This window comes from Schistocerca serialis, chromosome 1 (genome assembly GCF_023864345.2).
Source record: "Schistocerca serialis cubense isolate TAMUIC-IGC-003099 chromosome 1, iqSchSeri2.2, whole genome shotgun sequence".
Lineage (NCBI taxonomy): Eukaryota > Metazoa > Arthropoda > Insecta > Orthoptera > Acrididae > Schistocerca > Schistocerca serialis.
In genome coordinates this window covers 704,311,573-704,335,226 of record NC_064638.1, presented here as the reverse complement: position 1 = coordinate 704,335,226, position 23,654 = coordinate 704,311,573, and the positions used below count along the sequence as shown (strand labels likewise).

The 23,654-nt window shown below is 42.3% G+C and overlaps 1 protein-coding gene across 4 annotated transcripts in view; it reads right to left on the bottom strand.

Annotated features, from left to right (window-relative positions):
• Window positions 1-23,654, bottom strand: part of LOC126480916 (uncharacterized) — a 331,145-nt gene that overhangs the window by 148,044 nt on the left and 159,447 nt on the right. For all 4 annotated transcript variants that reach the window (XM_050104327.1, XM_050104351.1, XM_050104343.1 and 1 more), the window contains exons 18-19: window positions 1,770-1,882; window positions 539-1,585 (exon numbers count right to left, since the gene is read on the bottom strand). In XM_050104327.1, the coding sequence (XP_049960284.1) occupies window positions 539-1,585; window positions 1,770-1,882 (1,160 nt within the window). The remainder of the gene's footprint in view (window positions 1-538; window positions 1,586-1,769; window positions 1,883-23,654) is intronic.

The window sequence follows — 23,654 nt, the reverse complement described above, 5'->3', positions numbered from 1 at the left end:
AACATGTAGCTTGACTCCTCTTGGAATGAACTTTAACAATAAATATATGACACCCCATGCCTCTCTTGTGAGATCCCCCAGTGAAATCTGTTGAGCATTCAGACTGGTCACCAATATTCAAGAACTGATCGAATGAGTTTTTCCTACACCATTCTTTCACAGCTGAGTTACATGTCCTCATGATTCTTCCAATGATTCTGTGCCTGACATTAACTTTTTCTGCAGCTAGTTTTATGTGATCATTCCACTTTATATCACTTTGGACAATTTACTGCTAAGTATTTTACTGCTGTTACTGTTTCCAGTGATATGCTCGTATATCCGATGTTTTTGGTCAACTTCTAGTCCCCACACCTATCATCTGCAGGTCTTCCTACATTTTGCTACAGTTTGACAAAATATTAACATTTTGGTTAATATACATAACAGAAGGAATTTTAAACGAAATACTTCAGGAAAAGGAATGAAAAGTAAGAGTTCCAAACACAATTTTTAACAAACACAAAGTTAAAAGAATTTTGTCTTCAGCTTTTCTTACCTTGTGGCAGAACAGCCTCATCTCTGAATTCTGCTGGTGGTGGTGGTGCAATATTAACATCTATGTCACAAACAGATTCATCTACCCAATCTTCATTTTCATCAAATGCACATTGAGGATAACGTAACGAAGCTATCACTGATTTGTTTAAGAACTCTTCTTCTTTCAGGTTTTCTGGTAAAATATTGGACTCAAACTCATAGTCAAAATATGGCCTCTTTCTCCCTTCTGTCTGTACAGAAATGTTATCAGCTTTACTTTCTGACAAATGTTCCTCCCTGTCATCATACTTAAATTTCATTTGCTCTGTTACAATGAATGATTGTCTGCTAGACTGTAAAGCTGTATTACTTGTTGAAGCACTTATTACATTATCTAATGGTAGCCTTTCTTCCACACTATTAGACTGCATTCCACCAAACAATAATTTATAATTTTGCTTCAGGTTTGAAAGCTGCATCTCTTTAACTACAGAATCTTCAGAATCAGTGGGCATTTCAGATGTCTGTGAATTGTGATTATGATCTTCAAATTCTAAACTTGTGGGATAATCTGGTGATTTTTGTATTATTTCTATTGTATTGTTATCACTTGACATAACAAAATTATTCTCACTTTTATGCCCAACGTCCATCAACATTTTATTATTAGCATTTTCAGCATAACTATCATTAATATCAGCAATATCTGTTGTTTCATTTTCTTCTGAAGCTGGGATGAAAATCGGTATGTTAGATAATGGCAAATCACTGTTTCTATTTTCTAACTTGGTGAAAGAACTATTATCCAAATAATTTGTTACTATATCTACTGTTGCTTTATCACTATTATTAGAAATGCTCTCATTCTTAACACTACTATCTACAAAACGATTATTATTTTCTGTCCCATTGTCTTCTAAAGAAGACACGTCCATCAAAGTGAAATTCAGACCATCCACTAAATCAGTTTTACTGGTGTTATAAGCAATTGGAAGATCCTTCGCTAAGCATATTGTGTCCTCTACAACTGCACACTGACAGGATGCCAGTAGGAACTTAACAATACCTGGAAAATAAAAAAAGTGTTTACATGAAAAGCCATGTACTGTTACGATATCTTCTGTAATAACAAAATTGGTATGAAAATATATTTATACATAGAAGAAAAACCTCTACTACAAAGAGATTGTTCCTGATGCACGATGATTATCAGGTTTTTGAACTGTGTCAGGCGCTTATGTAGGACTCACCATCATATTGTGGTAAAAATGTCTTCACTTCTTGAAAGTTAGCGCTTTCCCATTTTTTAATAATGTATTGCAGTCTTATTGGCCCTTCACTATTTAACAGCTCTACAAAGTACCTGACAGGTAAGAAGAAAAATGAAATTAATAAAATGGTTATGCCGATAATTTTAGGAACTTACTTGAAACCTAAGATATAGAAATCACATAGAACTGATTAATTTATAAAGTTTTAACACTTTTGATTTGTAGACACACACTTTCACCACACACTTTCACCGACACTTTCAGAAACACTCTAGTTTCAACACCATGGCTCATGTGCATGTTAACAGAGTGAACTATAATTTAATGAATGAAATCTGCTGTAATAGGAATCAAATCAGTTTTTCTTGTTTTAACGTTATAATAAATTGCGCAGTGTAAAATACACAAAATGAGTGTGCATGCAAAACTTGAATACAAACAAAAATCCAAATGTGCAGGTATTTATTATGACTAACATGTACACGCAGCAATACAAGATGAAATCACAAATGGGAGTATTTTGGAAAAGGAGGGCAGAGGGGTAAATTTAACATCAACCATACAAAAATGTAACACACGTCAAACATCCGCTCACTAAGCAGTGGCAGGAGAACACTCATATAAACGTATTTAAATCTGTCAGCTTTCGGAGCCAGTGGGTCCTCCTACTGGCAAGAGGTTTGAAAAGGAAGGAAGAGGGGCGAAGGAAAAGGGCTGGCAAGGTTTAGGAAATGGAGAGAATTCAGAAAAATTACCCAGAACCCCAGGTCAGGGGAGACTTACAGAACAGGATGAGAGGGAAAGACTGATTATTGAGGACTGCCTAGCCCATTGTACATAACAGATGTGTGAGGTGGGAAGGGAAAACTAGATCACAAAATAAAAGATATAGAAAACTAAAGGAGTAGTTACTGTTAATAAATACTGAGAACATAGAATTAACATAAATTAAGGCCACGTGGGTGGCAAGAACTAAGGACATGCTGTAATGCCAGTTCTCACTGTGGAGTTCTGAGACACTGGTGTCATGGGAAAGAATCCAGATGGCACGAGCGGCAAAACAGGCACTGAGGCCATGATTGCCATGTTGTAGAGCATGCTATGCAACAGGATACTGTTTTTTGCCAGTATACATCCTCTACCTGTGCCGATTTACTCTAACTGATAACTTGGTCATATTATGCCGATGTGAAAGATCGGACAGTGTTTACACACCAGCTGATATATGACTTGTTGTTTCACAGGTGTCTCCCTTTGATAGTATATGTTTTGCCAGTCAAGGGGCTGGTATAGGTGATGGTATGAGAATGCACAGGACAAGTCTTACAGTGCAGACCGTCACGGGGTTGGAGCCATAGGGCAGGGAAATGGGTGCAGGAGGAGCATAGGGTCTGACAAGGATACTACGGAGATTGGGATGGTGGTGGAAAGCTATTCAAGGTGTGGTGGGCAAAATGTCAGAATGGACCTCATTTCAGGGCATTATTTTAGGAATTCACAGCCCTGTCAGAGTAGCCAATTAATACTTTCAAGACTAGGACAACACTGAGTTACAAGAGGTGTACTTATATGTTGTATTTTTGAGGGATCAGCAGTACCAGGATTGGATGTGATGGCACGGGAAATCTGCTTTTGAGTTAGGCTGGTGAGGTAATTACATACAGCGAAGGATGAGGTGAGAATGGTGGTGTTTGCATCTGAACAAATACAGCTGCTTCAAATGCCAAGGCTGTATGGGAGGGAACTTTTGATGTGGAAAGGATGCCAACTGTTGAAATGTAAGGATTGTTTGTTTGTCGTAGGTTTAATGAGAACAGAAGAGTGTAGCTGACTTTTGGTGACAATGAGATCAACATCAGGGAAAGTTTCATGGGATTCAGAAAAGGACCACATGAAATTTAATTGGGAGAATGTATTTTGAGAGTCAAAGAATTTTAACAGGTCAGCCACCCCTCAATATGCCAAAGATGTCATCACAGTATCAAAACCAAACCAGGGGCTGAAGGCTTATGGATCCCTGGAAAGATCCCTCCAAGTAACCCATGAAAGGGTTGACAGAGGAAGGGGAATTCTGGTTCCCATGACTGTGCCCCTGACCTGTTTATTGTCTGCCCCTCAAAGTTAAAGCAGTTCTTGGTAAGTATAAAGTTGATTAAGGTGAGCAGTAAGCTGTCATAGATCTGGAATCAGGTGTGCACTGACTGAGGAAATGTTCAGCAGCAAATCGACCACGTACATGGGGGATGATGGTATAGAAGGAAGTGGTATCAATAGTAACAAGCAAGAGGTGTGGTGGGAGTGGAACGAGCTCAGATTTCAGATGGTCTAGGAAATGGTTACATCTACAATATAAGAGGGAAGGATTTGTACTAAGGGTTGCAAATGTTGATCAACTACAGCATATATACATTTGGTGTATGCTTTGAAGCCAGTATCTATGGGACGGCCACAGTAACTGTGCTTGTGGATCTTAGGAAGATAATAAAGGGTGGTTGAGTGGTTTGGGTGGGGTACCAATATTAAAGAGGAAAGTTGCAACTCACCATATAGTGGACATGCAGAGTCGCAATAGGCACAACAAAAAGATTCACACAATTATAGCTTTTGGCCATTAAGGCCTTTGTCAGCAACAGACACACATACACACACACACACACATAAACACAAGTTGCACACACGTCTGCAGTCTCAGACAACTGACACCACACTGCAAGCAGCAGCACGGGTGCATGACAGGGGTGATGGTTGGTTGGTTGGTTTGGGGAAGGAGACCAGACAGCGTGGTCATCGGTCTCATCGGATTAGGGAAGGATGGGGAAGGAAGTCGGCCGTGCCCTTTCAGAGGAACCATCCCGGCATTTGCCTGGAGCGATTTAGGGAAATCACGGAAAACCTAAATCAGGATGGCCGGACGCGGGATTGAACCGTCGTCCTCCCGAATGCGAGTCCAGTGTCTAACCACTGCGCCACCCCGCTCGGTGACAGGGGTGACAACTGGGTGGGGATAAGGAGGAAGCTGGGGCAGGGAGGGGGAGGGATAGTATGGTGGAGGTAGCGGACAGTGAAGTGGTGTAGTTTAGATGGAGGGCAGGAGAGAAGGTTGGGAGGGGGTTAATTAGCGGAAAGCAGAGAAATATAAAGAAATTAAAAGACTAGGTGTGGCGGTGAAATGACGGTTTTGTAGTGCTGGAATGGGAACAGGGAGGGGGCTGGGTGGATGAGGACAGTGACTAACAGAGGTTGAGGCCAGGAGGGTTACGGGAACGTAGGATGTATTGCAGGGAAGGTTCCCACTTGCACATTTCAGAAAAGCTGGTGTTGGTGGGAAGGATCCATATGGCACAGGCTGGGAAGCAGTCATTGAGATGAGGGATATTATGTTCGGCAGCGTGTTCAGCAACAGGTTGGTCCACTTGTTACATGGACACACTTCATCAGTGGCCATTCATGTGGACAGACAGCTTGTTGATTGTCATGTCTGCATAGAATGCAGCACAGTGGTTGCAGCTTAGCTTGTAGATCACACGACTGGTTTCACAGGTAGCCCTGCCTTTGATGGGATAGGTGATGTTAGTGACCGAACTGGAGTAGGTGCTGGTAGGAGGATGTATGGGACAGGTCTTGCATCAATGTCTATTACAGGGGTATGAGCCATGTGGCAAGGGATTGGGAGCAGCAGCTGTGTAGGCATGGACGAGTATATTGTATAGGTTCGGTGGCTGGCGAAATACTACTTTAGAAGGGGTGGGAAGGATAGTGGGCAGGATGAGAGGTAATTGAAACCAAAGCAGAGAATGTAATTCAGTTGCTCCAATCCTAGTTGGTACTGAGATATGAGGGAAATGCACATATGTGGCTGCATGGACTTTGGGTGGCTATGGGAGTCTGGAAAGATAAGGCACGGGAGAATTGTTTTTGTACAAGGCTGGGAGGATGATTACGGTCAGTGCAGGCTTCAGTGAGACCCTCGGTATCTTTTGAGAGGGACTGCTCGTCACTGCAGATGTGACAACCATGGGTGGCCAGGCTGCACGGAATGGACTTCTTGGTATGGAATGGGTGGCAGCTGTCAAAGTGGAAGTATTGCCGGTGGTCAGTAGGTTTGATATGGATGGAGGTACTGATGTAGCCACCTCTGAGGTGGATGTCAACATCTAGGAAGGTGCCTTGTTGGGTTGAGTAGGACCAGGTGAAGTAGATGGGGGAGAAGTTGTTGACAGGGTGTCTTCACCTTCAATCCAGATAGCAAATACGTCATCAATGAATCTAAACCAGGTGAGTGGTTTAGGATTCTGGGTTTTTAGGAAGGATTCCTCTAGATGGCCCATGAATAGGTTGGCATACATTAGTGCCATTCGGGTGCCCATAGCTGTACCCTGGATTTTTTTGTACTGCCTTCAAAGGAGAAGTAATTGTGGGTGGGGATATAGTTGGTCATGGCGACTAGGAAGGAGGTGGTTGGTCTGGAATCCATAGGACGTCTGTAAAGGTAGTGTTCAATAGCAGTAAGGCCATGGGTATTAGGAATGTTAGTGTACATTGAGGTAACATCAATAGTGACAAGCAGGGCACCGTGTGATAAAAGGACAGGAGAGTCGGTGGAGGAAGTGGTCGGGACCTTACATCCGCAGAAAGAACCACAGTCTACCATCTGAAAAATGATCCCGACCTTATGATCCTACCTGTAAACAAAAGGTTCCACCACCGTTGTTTTGAACCACAAGGATTGCCTGGCGGAAGGACTCCGTCAGCTGTCAGATACTCGCACCTACAAACGTTGCCACATTGACCCCATTCCAGTAATCCAGCAAGATCTCCAGTTGCTGCTTAAATCCTTAGGCCCATCCCAGAACCTCTCCCCAGAGTCAATCACTCTACTTACCCCTACCACTCCCTGCACTCCTACCTTCTACGTTTCCTAAAGTCCATAAACCCAACCACACAGGACGACCCATTGTGGCCGGTAACTATGCCCCCACTGAGAGAATCTCTGCTCTTGTAGACCAACACCTTTAACCTATTACTCGGAACCTATCCTCAAATATAAGGGATACCAACCATTTCCTCCACTGACTCTTGACAGTTCCTGTCCCTTTACCACACGGTGCCCTTCTCATCACTATTGATGCCACCTCCCTGTACACTAACATTCCTAATGCCCATGGCCTTACTGCTATTGAAAATTACCTTTTCAGTCGCCCTATGGATGCCAAACCAACAACCTCCTTCCTAGCCGCCATGACCAACTACATCCTCACCCACATTTACTTCTCCTTTCAAGGCTTACCTACAAACAAATCCGGGGTACGGCTATGGGCCCGAATGGCACCATCTTATGCCAACCTACTCATGGGCCATCTAGAGGAATCCTAAACCCCTCACCTGGTTTAGATTCATTGATGACAGCTATACATCTATCTGGATTGAAGGTGAGGAAACCCTATCCACATTCCTCCAGAACCTCAACAACTTCTCCCCCATTTGCTTCACCTGGTCCTACTCAACCCAACACCCACCTTCCTAGATGTTGACCTCCACCTCAGAGATGGCTACATCAGTACCTCCGTCCATATCAAAACTACTAACCACCAGCAATACCTTCACTTAAACAGCTGCCAATAATTCCATACCAAGAAGTCCCTTCCATACAGCCTGGCCACCCATGTCATCCCATCTGCATTGATGAGCAGTCCCTCTCAAAATATACCACGGATCTCACTGAAGCCTTCACTGACCGTAATCATCCTCCCAGCCTCGTACAAAAACAAATCTCATGTGCCTTATCTTTCCAGTCTCCCATCACCTCCCAAAGTCCCACAGTCGGTCACAGAGGAGCATTGCCCTCATAACTCAGTACTATCCGGGACTGGAGCAACTGAATTACATTCTCCACTTGGATTTCAATTACCTCTCGTCATGCCCTGAAATAAGAAATGTCCTGCCCACTATCCTTCCCAACCCTCCTACAGTGGTATTCTGCCATCCACCGAACCTACACAATATACTTCTCCATTCCTACACAACCCCTGCTCCCAATCCCTTGCCACATGGCTCATACCCCTGTAATAGACCTTGATGCAAGACCTATCCCACACATCCTCCTACCACCACTTACTCCGGTCTGGTCACTAACATCACCTATCCCATCAAAGGCAGGGCTACCTGTGAAACCAGTCATGTGATTTACAAGCTAAGCTGCAACCACTGTGCTGCATTCTATGCAGGCATGACAATCAACAAGCTGTCTGTCTGCATGAATGGCCGCCGACGAACTGTGGCCATGAAACAAGTGGGCCACCCTGTTGCTGAACACGCTGCCGAACATAATATCCCTCATCTCAATGACTGCTTCCCAGCCTGTGCCATATGGATCCTTCCCACCAACACCAGCTTTTCTGAAATGTGCAAGTGGGAACTTTCCCTGCAATACATCCTACATTCCTGTAGCCCTGCTGGCGTCAACCTTTGTTAGTCACTGTCCTCATCCACCCAGCCCCCTTCCTGTTCCCATTCTAGCACTACAAAACCGTCATTTCACCGCCACACCTACTATTTAATTTCTTTATATTTCTATCCTTTCTGCTACTTACCTCCTCCCCACCTTCTCTCCTGCCCTCCATCTAAACTGCAGCACTTCACTGTCTGCCACCCTCACCATACTATCCCTCCCCCTCCATTGCCCCAGCCTCCTCCTTACCCCCACCCCCATCATGCACTGGTGCTGCTGCTTGCAGTGTAGTTTCAGTTGTTTGAATCTGCAGACGTGTGTGCAAGTTGCGTTTGCATTTGTATGTGATGTGTGTGTGTGTGTGTGTGTGTGTGTGTGTGTGTGTGTGTGTGTGTGTGTGTATTGCCGACAAAGGCCTTAATGGCCGAAAGCTACAGTTGTGTGAATCTTTTTGTTGTGCCTATCGCGACTCTGCATCTCCGCTATATGGTGAGTAGCAACTTTCCTCTCTAATATTGTTACATTCCATTCTAGATTTTCCATTGGGTGGCGTAAGACATTCTTGTGGGGGCCTGAAGAAAAGGAGGGACTGTAGGTTAGTTTGAATCACAGGGGTGGGATCTTCATGGCAGATACAGTACATAGAGGCATCAGACAGCTGGCTCAGACCTACGTTTACACACTCCCAGTGGTTAATTACCACAGTAGTAGATCCTTTATCACTGGAAGGGAATGGATTCATCAGTTTTTAGGGAATAAAGAGCCTGCAGTTCTGCAGGAGACAGGTTAGGATCATGTTGTAGGGACCTGAGAAAGGATTGTGAACAAATTCTGGGTGTGAGGAATTCTTGGAAGGCTTGGAAGGAATGATTCTGAGATAGTGGAGGTGGATCAAGTTGGAATTGTGGTCAGAACTGCTCAAGGCAGGGTTCAATGTCAGGTTTGCTGCTGAAAAGGTTTTGGGGTTGTGTTGCAAAGATATATTTCCAGTTGACATAATGTGTGGAGGAAAGTAGGTCCTTCACCAATGCAGCAAGATTCAATATGCAAGTTTAGGGCTGAATGTGAGATCCATGGATAACAGAGATAATTTCGGAAGGGAGAGTACCTTAGACGAGAGGTTGAGAACATTGTACTGTTGTGACTAGATCTTGTGATTGACATATCACTTGTCTGGGAGGCAGTGGTGAAGACTAGGGGATGTTAAGAAGGTTGGCCAAACTCTGTTCATAGGAGAAGAGTGGTGGCTGATAGTGTGGTCTTTTAGGGAGCTGTAGATGGACAGGAAGGGAAATACCACTGCTGAGATTGTTTAGGAGAAGGTGGGATAGTTTTTCAGGTGAAATCTAGCATGTTGTTGAAGTTTGAAGTTGGCTTGGCAGACAATACCAACCAAGGAAACTTAAGTGGCAGGTAACTGCAGAAACTTGTAGGAAGAGAAAAGTCTGGCAGAGTGGAAACTTATGGACAAGACATGTAAGTCACAGATTAACCAGGTAAGTGCAAGAGACTGCTGTATTTGAAACTGAAAAAGAGGGTGGTGTAGGGAAGGATTACATCCAGAAACAGGGACTTTCAATGTTAGGCCTTTGGGAGTAATTCCCAGGAACAAGCAAGTTTCAAGAAACACAATGTGGGACCTTAGTTTTAATAGTGCAAAAGTGCGATTTCTAAAGGAATGGAAGTATATGTGATGGGGTTTAACATGGCAAGAGAGGAAGGTTTGGAGTGTTGGAGATGGTGGGAGTGACAAAAAGAAGAAGTAGAGGTTGGAAAAAGACAGAAAAATGGAACAAAAGCATGGAAAAAGATCACAGAGATCACAAAATTCATACGAAAATCTTGACACCATACAAGGATTAACATGAAGTAATCAGAGGCTGAGAATTTCCAGGAAAGTGCATACATGTCTTTCCCTCTCATCTCATCCAAAACCTCATAGTCATTTTCTTTCACTCCTCTTCCTTTCCCTTCAACACTTCTTCCACAAGAAGAAGCCATTGGCTCTGAAAGCTTGAAAATTTAAATACCCTCATATGTATATTCTTCTGCCACTGCTTGGAGAGTAGCATTTTTTAACCATCCAATCACATTATATTTTCAAAAATTGATTATTTTCATTGATACACATCAAATATCCTTATATATAAGCACTGTAACAATATCCTATCACACCAAGAATGTCAAAGGGAAATACACAATGAATAACATCCCAGTTCCAATATTCAAAATGTAACTACAGTAAAGGAACCAAACAATGGCAAGTCCAGGTTGGAATATCCACGTTGTTGTTGTTGTGGTCTTCAGTCCTGAGACTGGTTTGATGCAGATCTCCATGCTACTCTATCCTGTGCAAGCTTTTTCATCTCCCAGTACCTACTGCAACCTACATCCTTCTGAATCTGCTTAGTGTATTCATCTCTTGGTCTCCCTCTACGATTTTTACCCTCCACGCTGCCCTCCAATCCTAAATTGGTGATCCCTTGATGCCTCAGAACATGTCCTACCAACTGATCCCTTCTTCTGGTCAAGTTGTGCCACAAACTTCTCTTCTCCCCAATCCTATTCAATACTTCCTCATTAGTTATGTGATCTATCCATCTAATCTTCAGCATTCTTCTGTAGCACCACATTTCAAAAGCTTCTATTCTCTTCTTGTCCAAACTATTTATCGTCCATGTTTCACTTCCATACATGGCTACACTCCATACAAATACTTTCAGAAATGACTTCCTGACACTTAAATCTATACTCGATGTTAACAAATTTCTCTTCTTCAGAAACGCTTTCCTTGCCATTGCCAGTCTACATTTTATACCCTCTCTACTTCGACCATCATCAGTTATTTTGCTCCCCAAATAGCAAAACTCCTTTACTACTTTAAGTGTCTCATTTCCTAATCTAATTCCCTCAGCATCACCCGACTTAATTAGACTACATTCCATTATCCTTGTTTTGCTTTTGTTGATGTTCATCTTATATCCTCCTTTCAAGACACTGTCCATTCCATTCAACTGCTCTTCCAAGTCCTTTGCTGTCTCTGACAGAATTACAGTGTCATCAGCAAACCTCAAAGTTTTTATTTCTTCTCCATGAATTTTAATACCTACTCCGAATTTTTCTTATGTTTCCTTTACTGCTTGCTCAATATACAGATTGAACAACATCGGGGAGAGGCTACAACCCTGTCATACTCCCTTCCCAACTACTGCTTTTCTTTCATGTCCCTCGACTCTTATAACAGCCATCTGGTTTCTGTACAAATTGTAAATAGCCTTTCGGTCCCTGTATTTTACCCCTGCCACCTTTAGAATTTGAAAGAGAGTATTCCAGTCAACATTGTCAAAAGCTTTCTCTAAGTCTACAAATGCTAGAAACGTAGGTTTGCCTTTCCTTAATCTTTCTTCTAAGATAAGTCGTAAGGTCAGTACTGCCTCACGCGTTCCAGTGTTTCTACGGAATCCAAACTGATCTTCCCCGAGGTTGGCTTCTACTAGTTTTTCCATTCGTCTGTAAAGAATTCGTGTTAGTATTTTGCAGCTGTGACTTATTAAACTGATAGTTCGGTAATTTTCACATCTGTCAACACCTGCTTTCTTTGGGATTGGAATTATTATATTCTTCTTGAAGTCTGAGGGTATTTCGCCTGTTTCATACATCTTGCTCACCAGATGGTAGAGTTTTGTCAGGACTGACTCTCCCAAGGCCGTCAGTAGTTCCAACGGAATGTTGTCTACTCCGGGGGCCTTGTTTCGACTCGGGTCTTTCAGTGCTCTGTTAAACTCTTCATGCAGTATCATATCTCCCATTTCATCTTCATCTACATCCTCTTCCATTTCCACAATATTGTCCTCAAGTACATCGCCCTTGTATAGACCCTCTATATACTCCTTCCACCTTTCTGCTTTCCCTTCTTTGCTCAGAACTGGGTTTCCATCTGAGCTCTTGATATTCATACAAGTCGTTCTCTTATCTCCAAAGGTCTCTTTAATTTTCCTGTAGGCAGTATCTATCTTACACCTAGTGAGATAGGCCTCTACATCCTTACATTTGTCCTCTAGCCATCCCTCCTTAGCCATTTTGCACTTCCTGTCGATCTCATTTTTGAGACATTTGTATTCCTTTTTGCCTGCTTCATTTACTGCATTTTTATATTTTCTCCTTTCATCAATTAAATTTAATATTTATTCTGTTACCCAAGGATTTCTACTAGCCCTTGTCTTTTTACCTACTTGATCCTCTGCTGCCTTCGCTACTTCATCCCTCAGAGCTACCCATTCTTCTTCTACTGTATTTCTTTCCCCCAATCCTGTCAATTGTTCCCTTATGCTCTCCCTGAAACTCTGTACAACCTCTGGTTCTTTCAGTTTATCCAGGTCCCATCTCCTTAAATTCCCACCTTTTTGCAGTTTCTTCAGTTTTAATCTACAGGTCATAACCAATAGATTGTGGTCAGAGTCCACATCTGCCCCTGGAAACGTCTTACAATTTAAAACCTGGTTCCTAAATCTCTGTCGTACCATTATATAATCTATCTGATACCTTTTAGTATCTCCAGGGTTCTTCCATGTATACAACCTTCTTTCATGATTGTTAAACCAAGTGTTAGCTATGATTAAGTTATGCTCTGTGCAAAATTCTTCCAGGCGGCTTCCTCTTTCATTTCTTATCCCCAATCCATATTCACCTACTATGTTTCCTTCTCTCCCTTTTCCTACACTCGAATTCCAGTCACCCATGACTATTAAATTTTCGTCTCCCTTCACAATCTGAATAATTTCTTTTATTTCATCATACATTTCTTCAATTTCTTCGTCATCTGCAGAGCCAGTTGGCATATAAACTTGTACTACTGTAGTAGGTGTGGGCTTCGTATCTATCTTGGCCACAATAATGCGTTCACTATGCTGTTTGTAGTAGCTTACCTGCATTCCTATTTTCCTATTCATTATTAAACCTACTTCTGCATTACCCCTATTTGATTTTGTGTATATAACCTTGTAGTCACCTGACCAGAAGTCTTGTTCCTCCTGCCACCTAACTTCACTAATTCCCACTATATCTAACTTCAACCTATCCATTTCCCTTTTTAAATTTTCTAACCTACCTGCCCGATTAAGGGATCTGACATTCCACGCTCCGATCCGTAGAACACCAGTTTTCTTTCTCCTGATAACGACATCCTCTTGAGTAGTCCCCGCCCGGAGATCCGAATGGGGGACTATTTTACCTCCGGAATATTTTATCCAACAGGACGCCATCATCATTTAATCATACAGTAAAGCTGCATGCCCTCGGGAAAAATTGCGGCTGTAGTTTCCCCTTGCTTTCAGCCGTTCGCAGTACCAGCACAGCAAGGCCGTTTTGGTTATTGTTACAAGGCCAGATCAGTCAATCATCCAGACTGTTGCCCTTGCAACTACTGAAAAGGCTGCTGCCCCTCTTCAGGAACCACACGTTTGTCTGGCCTCTCAACAGATACCCCTCCGTTGTGGTTGCACCTACGGTACAGCTATCTGTATCGCTGAGGCACGCAAGCCTCCCCACCAACGGCAAGGTCCATGGTTCATCCACAGTATTATGAAAAGGACTAATTGCTACTCACTGTAAAGATGACTCCTGGATACAGGAACAATGAAAAGACTGTTACATATGAGATTTTGGCCAAAGCCTTCTTCAGAAAAGAAAAATGTACACACATTCACACATGCAAGCACACATCACTCACAGATGACTGCTATTTCTCGCCAGACCACAACAGAAATGCATTGAACAGGTGCAACAACCTGGAGCGAAGCCTTGGGACGTTCTACCCACGATCCTTTTCACCACTCCTAAAGTGGTGTTGCACTGCCCACCCAACATCCACAAGATCCTAGTCCATCATGTGCCACTCCCAATCCAAACCCCTAACCATAGAGGCCATATCCCTCTGGAAGACCCCAGTGCAAGACCAGCCCAATCCACCCACCCAACACTTTCCATTCCAATCCTGTCATAGGCTTATTCTACCCCATTAGAAGTGGGCCATCTGTGAAAGCAGTCATGTTCTATACCAGCTCTGTTGCAATCATTTTTCAGCTTTTTATACTGGTGACTATCAACCAGCTGTCCACCACCAATGGGCAATAGCAAAGTGAACCACCCTGCAGCACAACATGCAGCTGTACATAACATAGTTGATTTCAATGACTGCTTCACAGACTGGGCTACCTGCACCCTCCCCTCCACCACCAGCCTTTCTGAACTGTGCAGTTGGGAGTTATCCCTACAATACGTTCCCCACTCCCGAAACCGCCCCTGCTTCAGCCTATGGTAACCTACTGTCCCCACACCATCTACCCAAATATTTTCACCCCCTCTGTCCTGTCACCTCTCACAACTCACCTCTCGTCACCATCATTGTGCACTGACCCACTGGTCTTTTTCCCTTCTCTGCTCCTCTCCTTTCTACTCACCCGTTTCCTTCCACCTCCCTCTCCCACAGCCTCCAGATGCTGTGCTTGGCAGCCTGATATGCCATCAGTAGTCCCTGTATGTTCTGCCAGGCAGTTCTGATTCCTCCTTCCCTATCCATACCCTACTATTCCTACCGCTTCTCCACCCTGCTCCGAATCGGTCCTGTTTGACATGTTTTTGTTGCAGGCTGGCCAGAGGGGCCGTAGACATCAGTCGTCTATGTGAAGTATGCATGCTTGTGTGTGTGTGTGTGTTTTTCTTTTCTGAAGAAGGCTTTAGCCAAAAGCCTATATGTAACAGTCTTTTCATAACACCTGTCTGCAACACAACATGTCATCTTTACAGTGAATAGCAATCTATCATTTTCATAATAAAGTAACCAAATGAACTTATGGGTGTAACATAATATAATAGCAACAAATGAAATAAATACTGATTCAACAATTGTGTGTGTGGCTTGGCAAAATGGAGACTTAAAATGGCAACGGGTAGAATAAAATACAATTGGTAACAACAGTTTAAATATACAGAATGGTAAAGCCTCCTCCTTTAACTCAGTTTTATGCAGCTCGTAGTTACACTCATACTACATATGTTGGCCCCTCTACACGACAACTCTACACTTTAAGGCAGTATAAACTATAAGCATTAGTCAAAGGCCCACATTTGACACACAACAAAAAGGTAACATAATTATAAATAGAAATAAAACACAAATTACAACATGAAATGCCCACTGGGAATAGGAAGCAGTATTGTGTTATTGGATGATGGTAACTGGAAGCCAAGCTTTACAACTAATTTGGTAGGGGTAGCCAAAGTCAGTTAACAACCATCAGAGCTTGAAAATAAGGGGGTTTGAGTCCCACAGAGGGTACTTTCTTTTGTTGTTTTATAATTGTCCATTATCTTAAATGCAGAAAGTTCAAATAACTATTTCCAAAGACAGCTTTGGTTATTTTGTCTGCAAAGATGTTTGTATTGTGTCACATGTTCTGGAGCTGGGCAGTATTAGGAAGGGGGGGGGGGGGTCTGTAATTAAGCAAAATGATGCACAAAGTACCACACACAATGTCATTTAGTGAAGCACCTAGTTAAAATGATACCCTCTATCAGTGTGCACAATATTTTACAGGCAGTCTAACATACACTACAAAATCTCCAGTGTAACAGATTGGCAGTGCTATACTAAGGGGAAGTCAAATAATCAATGGTTCCTGTTTGTAAACAATTTTCTTCAAGTAAGCCCACAAGAAAAAAATCAGTTGGCAGGCACATATCCTCTCCTTCATACTCATTTATTAGGAGATTAGTATGGAGATTATTTCGGACAACGACTTTTAAGGGGGTGGGGCAGGGGAGGGGATGGGGAGAAGGGACCAATACTATTATGAAAATAAACCCTGAAGAGGTCACAATGTGCTACATGTTCCAGCAACAGTGAGAACTCATTTTGAAATACTGCAAGCAGCGAGCCACAATTAGATGGCACCTACAAAAATGGAGACCAATTACGTAATCAACTGAAGCCCAATACCATATATTTGCTCATCACTGTTTCTAAAAATACTTAACACATATTATAGTGTATGTTGTGGTGATTAATAGCTCTGATTATTTTGCAAATGACATATGTACTAACAAGAAAGTGTCATTTTCTACATTGTGTAAGCTCTATTAACATAATGCTACCCACAGTAGTCATAGTTGTTCTTGTTGTGCAGCTGTTATTGTCTTTAGTACAAAGAATGAGGTGATGCAGTTCTCCACATTAGTCTATGCGTGAGCCTCTTCATCTCTGCATAACTACAGTGCTTGAGCCTGCTGACTGTGTTCATATCCCCTCATTTCTAAACTGACTAAACTGCCAGGGAATGCCATATTAACTTTCCCCAGACCACTATGCTCCCTCCTGTAGCCTCGACACTTACAATGATCATTGCATACAGTTTGCTTCCAGATGTTTCACGCTGTATCCACCAATGGCCATCTGTCCGATGGAACGTAAAATGTGATTCATCTGGAAAGCTACCTGTTGCCATTCATTGGATATCCAATTTTGGTATTCACGTGCAAATTTCAGCCTTTGTTGCCAATGAACAGCAGTCAGCATGAGTGTATGAACCAAGCATCTGCTACAGAGGTCCATAGGCAGCAACATTCGCTGAATGGTCATTGAGGAGACACTGTTGGTAGGCCCTTGGTTCATTTGGGGGGTCATTTGCTCAACAGTTGCAAATTTCTTTGCCTGTACACATCTGTGCAGCTGTCTTTCACCCCTGTCATCTATGACATGTGGTGCAGCACAGTTGCCTCAGTGCCAACTTTTGGAGAGCACCATTTTGCCATGCATTGTATTCTTCAATCATGGTGACACATGAACAATTTACAAACTTATCCATTTCAGAAATGCTTCCACCCTTTGCCCAAAAGCCAATGATCTTGCCCTTTTGGATGGCAGATCAATCGCTCTGTTTCTGCATTAGGACAATGACCACACTGTTTCCCTTGCTTTCCCCTGACACTTTCTAAACCCTCTCCACTGCTACTGCTGCCATCTGTGAGCGGCTATTGCAAGCTGCTGATGAATATATGTGGTGGTCACATTAATGTGAGTGGGTCATTTATAAAAGGGCTGGAATTATTAATGCACTGTAGTTGAATATTGGTAACTTGCATGAACACATGAAAGGATCGTGTTTACAAATAACACTTGAGATAGAGTAAGTGGTGTACACACAGACTGGGAGTCACCACTGAGTACACTGGTAACATCTTGTTCATTGTTGCACTGAGCTCAGTTGGTGTCGAAAGATCAGGCAGGGAATTCATACACAAGTCTGAGATACCAGCTGGAAGTATCTTTTAGATAACACAGGAGGCATAAAGTGGGCCCCTTTCAAATTATATGAACCTATACTCGCATATAAACACATCAAAAACAGTTTTGCATCACTCCGGTTCCCAGAACTCCTGAAGATAGATGCTGACTGTGGATATTGTATCACAGACACAGTCCCTTTTTGACAGTTCAGAGGTGTCTCTAAACCCACCCGAAGATGTCAACAACATGCATGAGCAGCGCCTATTAGACAGAGAGGGTCCAACAGCCAATCAGTTACAGTCATTCCACCAGGAAGGAGGTACACAGCTCGTGTTGTCTGTAGTTCAACAATGCCTAGACAGTTAATACCGCAGTCCGATCGCATCTGCACTGTTACTCTGTGCCAGAAAAGGCTCTCAACAAGGGAAGTGTCCAGGTGTCTCGGAGTGAACCACAGCAATGTTGTTCAGACATGGAGGCGATACAGAGAGACGGGAACTGTCGATGACATGCCTCGTTCAGGCCAGCCAAGGGCTACTACTGCAGTGGATGACCACTACTTACGGATTATGGCTCGGAGGAACTCAGATAGCAACGCCACCACACTGAATAATGCTTTCATACAGCCACAGGACATTGTGTTATTATTCAAACTGTGCGCAATAGGCTGCATGATGTGCAACTTCACTCCCGACATCCATGGCAAGGTCCATCTTTGCAACCACGACACCATGCAGCGCGGTACAGATAGGCCCGACAACATGCCGAATGGACTACTCAGGATTGGCATCACTTTCTCTTCACCGATGAGTGTCGCATATGCCTTCAACCAGACAATTGTCAGAGACGTGTTTGGAGGCAACCCAGTCAGGCTGAACACCTTAGACACACTGTCCAGCGAGTGCAGCAAGGTGGAGGTTCCCTGATGTTTTGTGGTGGCATTATGTGTGGCTGACGTACAGTGGTGGTGGTCATGGAAGCTGCTGTAAGGCTGTATGATACATAAATGCCAGTCTCCGACTGATAGTGCAACCATATCGACAGCATATTGGCAAGGCATTCGTCTTCATGGACGACAATTCGCACCCCCATTGGGGACATCTTGTGAATGGCTTCCTTCAGGGTAATGACATCGCTCGACTAGAGTGGCCAGCATGTTCTCCAGACATGAATCCTATCGACGTGCTTGGGATAGACTGAAAAGGGCTGCTCATGGACAACATGACCCACGAACCACTCTGAGGGATCTATGCCAAATCGCCATTGAGGAGTGGGAAAACCTGGAGCAATTGTGCCTTGATGAACTTGTGGATAGTTGGCCACAATGAATACAGCCATTCATCAATGTAAGAGGATGGGCTACAGGATATTAGGGGTGCCGGTGTGTACAGCAATCTGGACCACCACCTCTGAAGGTATCACTGTATAGTGGTACAACATGTAATGTGTGGTTTTCATGAACAATAAAAAGGGCTGAAATGATGTTTATGTTGATCTCTATTCCAATTTTCTGTACAGGTTCCGGAACTCTTGGAACCGAGGTGACGTAAAATTTTTTTTGATGTGTGTATACGAATGCCATTCTTTGAACAGCTGACAACTTATGGTTTTTTTACACCATTGCAATTTATTCTAGCACTCAGTTAGTGAGTATGTCATACTCTATGGGAAAACTAGACAGTATGCTTTTGAAGTTCAGTTCCTGTATTATAAAAGTTATCCAGGTAATTTAGTACATAAACTTGTTAAATTTAGTAGTGCGGAACATTGTATGCATAAAAGTAGCTCACAGGCTACTGGAGATGAACAATAATGGTCCTAATGGAGGGTTATTGTAGCCAGTGTTTGACATAACCATCATACTAGCATAATGGAACCTGCACTGGAGATCAGCATTAACCAGTCTCCTTCTATGCGGGGTCTGCACATCCAGCCCAAGCGGTTACGCAAAAGATCTGCATTGTTAACTGCACATAATCGATTCTGCGACAGGGAGGTAATCCAGTCCTTGGTCAAATCCACCCATCAGACTAACAAAAAGAATTCTGTGTGCTGGCCAGCCTGGATGTGGTTTTTGGGAGTTTTCCCTCATCCCTCTCAGTGAATATCAGGTTGGTTCCCATGTTCTGCCTCAGGAACATGGTACACAAACATTTAGAACACTTTCTCACATTACATTACACACAGAATGATTGGGTACATTGCTTCCGTTGGAGGATTGGGGGCTGGGTGGGCGGGGGGTTGGCGGTGTGTGTGTGTGTGTGTGTGTGTGTGTGTGTGTGTGTGTGTGTGTGTGTGAATAGGAGACTGACGACATTAGCTGTTTGATCTCCTTAAAACCTCACTCAGAATCAGAAGCAGCTCCAAAGTCATACTTTCAACACATGGAAACCGTAATCCATGTTGAAGTGTGATGGCTTGCGTGCCTCAACAATAAAATCAGCCATACTATAGATCAAACCATACAGGAGGGGTATCTGTGGAGAAGCCAGACTAATGTGCAGTTCCTGAAGAGGGGCAGCAGCCTTTTCATTACTTGCAGAGCAACACTCTGGACGACTGACTGACTGATCCGGTCTTGTAATATTAGCCAACATACCCCTTCTGGGCGGTAGGGCGAAAGACTGAAAGCTAAGGGAACTACAACAGTTATTTTTTCCTCAAGGACACAGTTCTGCTGTATGGCTTGATGATGGCATCCTCTTCAGTAAAATATTTGTGAGGTAAAATAGTCCCACTTTTGGATCTCAAGGGGAAGAGAATATTCACAATAATGTCATCAAGAAAAACAAAACTGGCATTCTGTGGAATGTGGAATTTTAGATCCCTTAATTGGGGAGATAGGTAGAGAATTTTAAAAGGGAAATGGATATGTTGAAGTTGGATATTGTGGGAATTAATCAAGGTTTTTTTTTAAATTTCTTGCGTCTTTGTGTACCTACTAGGTACAGTCTAGTGTTCTAATAACTCACTCTAAGTGTAAATGGTTGCAAAAACATACTCAGCCTCTTTTGCAACAAACAGTTCTGAGCAGATAGGGAGCATGATGATGGATACATGGACATGGACATGACAAGGTGGTTGTATGGAAATTGAATATCGTAACATCCAATTCCACTCACTTGACGCCTTCCTAAGAGACAGACTCCACTCCTTCCAATCCGACTATGTAAGCATAGTCCAGATGTGGTTTGAATTCAAAGAAATAGTATGGACTGTGACTGATAGATGCATACCAATAAATTAGTAAGAGATGATAATGATTCCTGTGGTGCACAAAGCAGGTCAGAGAACTGCTGCAGAAGCAACAATAAAACCTTGCCAGTTTTAAATGAACGCAGAACCCCTAAGATTGACGAAGCTGCAAATTTAGTGCAAACTTCAATAAGAGATGCATTTAACAGTTTCCACAACAAAACCCTGTCTCAACATCGGCCGAAAATCCAAAGAGATTCTGGTTGTATATAAAGTCCACCAGTGGCAAGAATCAATCAATATCTTCACTGTCTGATAACAATGGTAATGTTATGAATGATAATGCCACTAAAACAGAGTTACTGAACACAGTATTCTGAAATTCCTTCACCAAAGAAGGCGAAGTAAATATTTCAGCATTTTAATAAAGAAAAACTGCCAACATGAGTAACTTACGAGTAGATACCCTCGGTGTAGTAAGCAACTTAAATAACTTAATAAAGGCCTTGCTAGTCCAGATTGTATACAAGTCAGGATCCTTTTGAAGTATGCTGATACAATAGCTTCATACTTAGCAACCATGTACAACTGCTCACTCATAGAAAGATCCCTATGAAAGATTGGAAAGTTGCACATGTCACACCAATACCCAAGAAATGAAATAGGAGTAATCTACTGAACTATAGACCCATATCGCTAACAGTGATTGGCAGTAGGATTTTTCAATATGTACTGTGTTCGAACAATATGAATTACCTCGAAGACAAACATTTATTGACAAACAGGCAACACGGATTCAGAAAATATCATTCCTTTTAAACACAATTCTCTTGAAGTAAAAAGTGCAATCAACAGGAGATGTCAAATTGATTCCATATTTTTAGATTTGCAGAAGGCTTGTGACACAGTTCCTCACAAGTGACTTCTAATCATATTGCATGCCTATGGAGTATTGTCTCAGTTATGGGACAGGATTTGTGATTTTCAGTCAGAAAGGTCACAGTTCATGGTAATTGATGGAAAGTCATCAGAAACAATCTGAGCACCCCTTTTCAATTATTTGCAGATGATACTGTCATTTACCATGTTATAGTGTCACCAGACAGTCAAAACAAATTGCATAACAGTTTAGACAAGCTATCTGTATGGTGTGAAAATTGGCAGTTGACTCTAAATAGTGAATAATACGAAGTCATGTGCATAAGTACTGAAAGGAATCCACTAAATGTAGTAAAAAGATTCCACTAAATTTCGGTTACAGGATGAAACACACAAATCTAAATGCTTTAAATTCAACTAAATACTTCCGGATTACAAATAACTTAAACTGGGGCAGTCATAAGATCATATTGTAGGGAAAGCAAACCAAAGACTGTTGTTTATTGGCAGAACATTTAGAAAATGCAACAAGACTACTAAACACACTCCCAACACTACTCTTGTCTGTCCTCTTCTGAAGTATTGCTGTGCAGTCTGGGATCCGTATTAGATAGGATCAACAAAGGACATCAAAAATTTTCAAACAAGGGCAGCTTGTTTTGCATTATCGCGAAATATGGAAGATAGTGACATGGATACCATATGCGATTTGGGGTGGCAGTCATTAAAACGAAGGTGTTTCTCCTTGCTGCATGATCTCCTCACGTAATTTCAATCACCAAATTTCTCCTCAGTGTGAAAATATTTTATTGGTGCCCACCTACATGGGTAGGAACGATCATCATAATAAAATAAGAGAAATCAGAACTCGGATGGAAAGAATGAAGTGTTAGTTTTTCCCTGTGAGTTATTAAAGAGTGGAACAGCAGAGAAATAGCTTGTAGGTGGTTTGATGAACTCTCTGCCAGGCATTTACTTATGAGCTGCAGAGTAATCAAGCAGATGCACTTGAAGTACGGTGGCAGGAAGAACACGACTCCCGCTTAGGTGAGTGTAGAATTATCAACACAAAATCAAATATAATACAGGAATAGGCATAATAATGAATGAGAAGCTAGGAAAATGGGTAAGTTACTGTGAACAGCACACTGCATGCATTATTGTAGACAACATATAATTGCTACAGTAGTGCATTCTATATACTAACTGGCTTTGTTGATGAAGAAGAGATTGAAAGAATGTATTATGAGGTGAACGAAATTATTCAGACAGTTAGGGATGCAAAAATTTAATTGCAGTGGGTAACTGGAATACGATAGTAGTAAAAAGGTGAAAATCAAAATCAGGGGAACATGGTCTGGGGGAAAGGAATGGGATGAGCACTGAATGATTGAATTTTGCACAAAACATAACTTAATCGTTGCTAAAACTTAGTTTAATAAACATGAAAGAAGGTTGTGTGTTTGGAAGAGACCTGGTGACACTTGAAGGTTTCAGGTTGATTATATAATGGCAAAACGGAGATTTTGAATTTGGATTTTAAACTGTAAGACATTTATATGGGCCAAGCTACAACTACAATTTATTGATTGTGAACTGCAGATTAAAACTGAAGAAATTACAGGAAGGTAGGAAATAAGAGAGACAGACCTGGATAAATTAAAAGAATCAGGGTTATTGAGAGCTTCAGATGGTGCATTAGGCAATCTTGGACTGAAGTGAGGGAAGACAATTCAACAAGAGGTAAAAAGCCAAGGCCTACTAGAAATCCTAGAACATAATTCATGAAACAAGAAAATGTTATGGAATATTCCCTCAGAACTTGGAGGTACATAGACACATTAAAACTGAAATGCACAGTATTGATGTTTAACAATAATATTTATTATATAGTTGATGTAAACCAGCTTTTGCCACAGCCCACATTCCAGTGACTGCTTCCTCCCCTCAGCCTCCACCCCCCACCCCACCACACCATTTGCGTGTGTTCGTCACGTTCACCATTTATTTTGTCCATGAAGCATAGTAGTTCACACAAGTACTAATTTGTTTACATTTT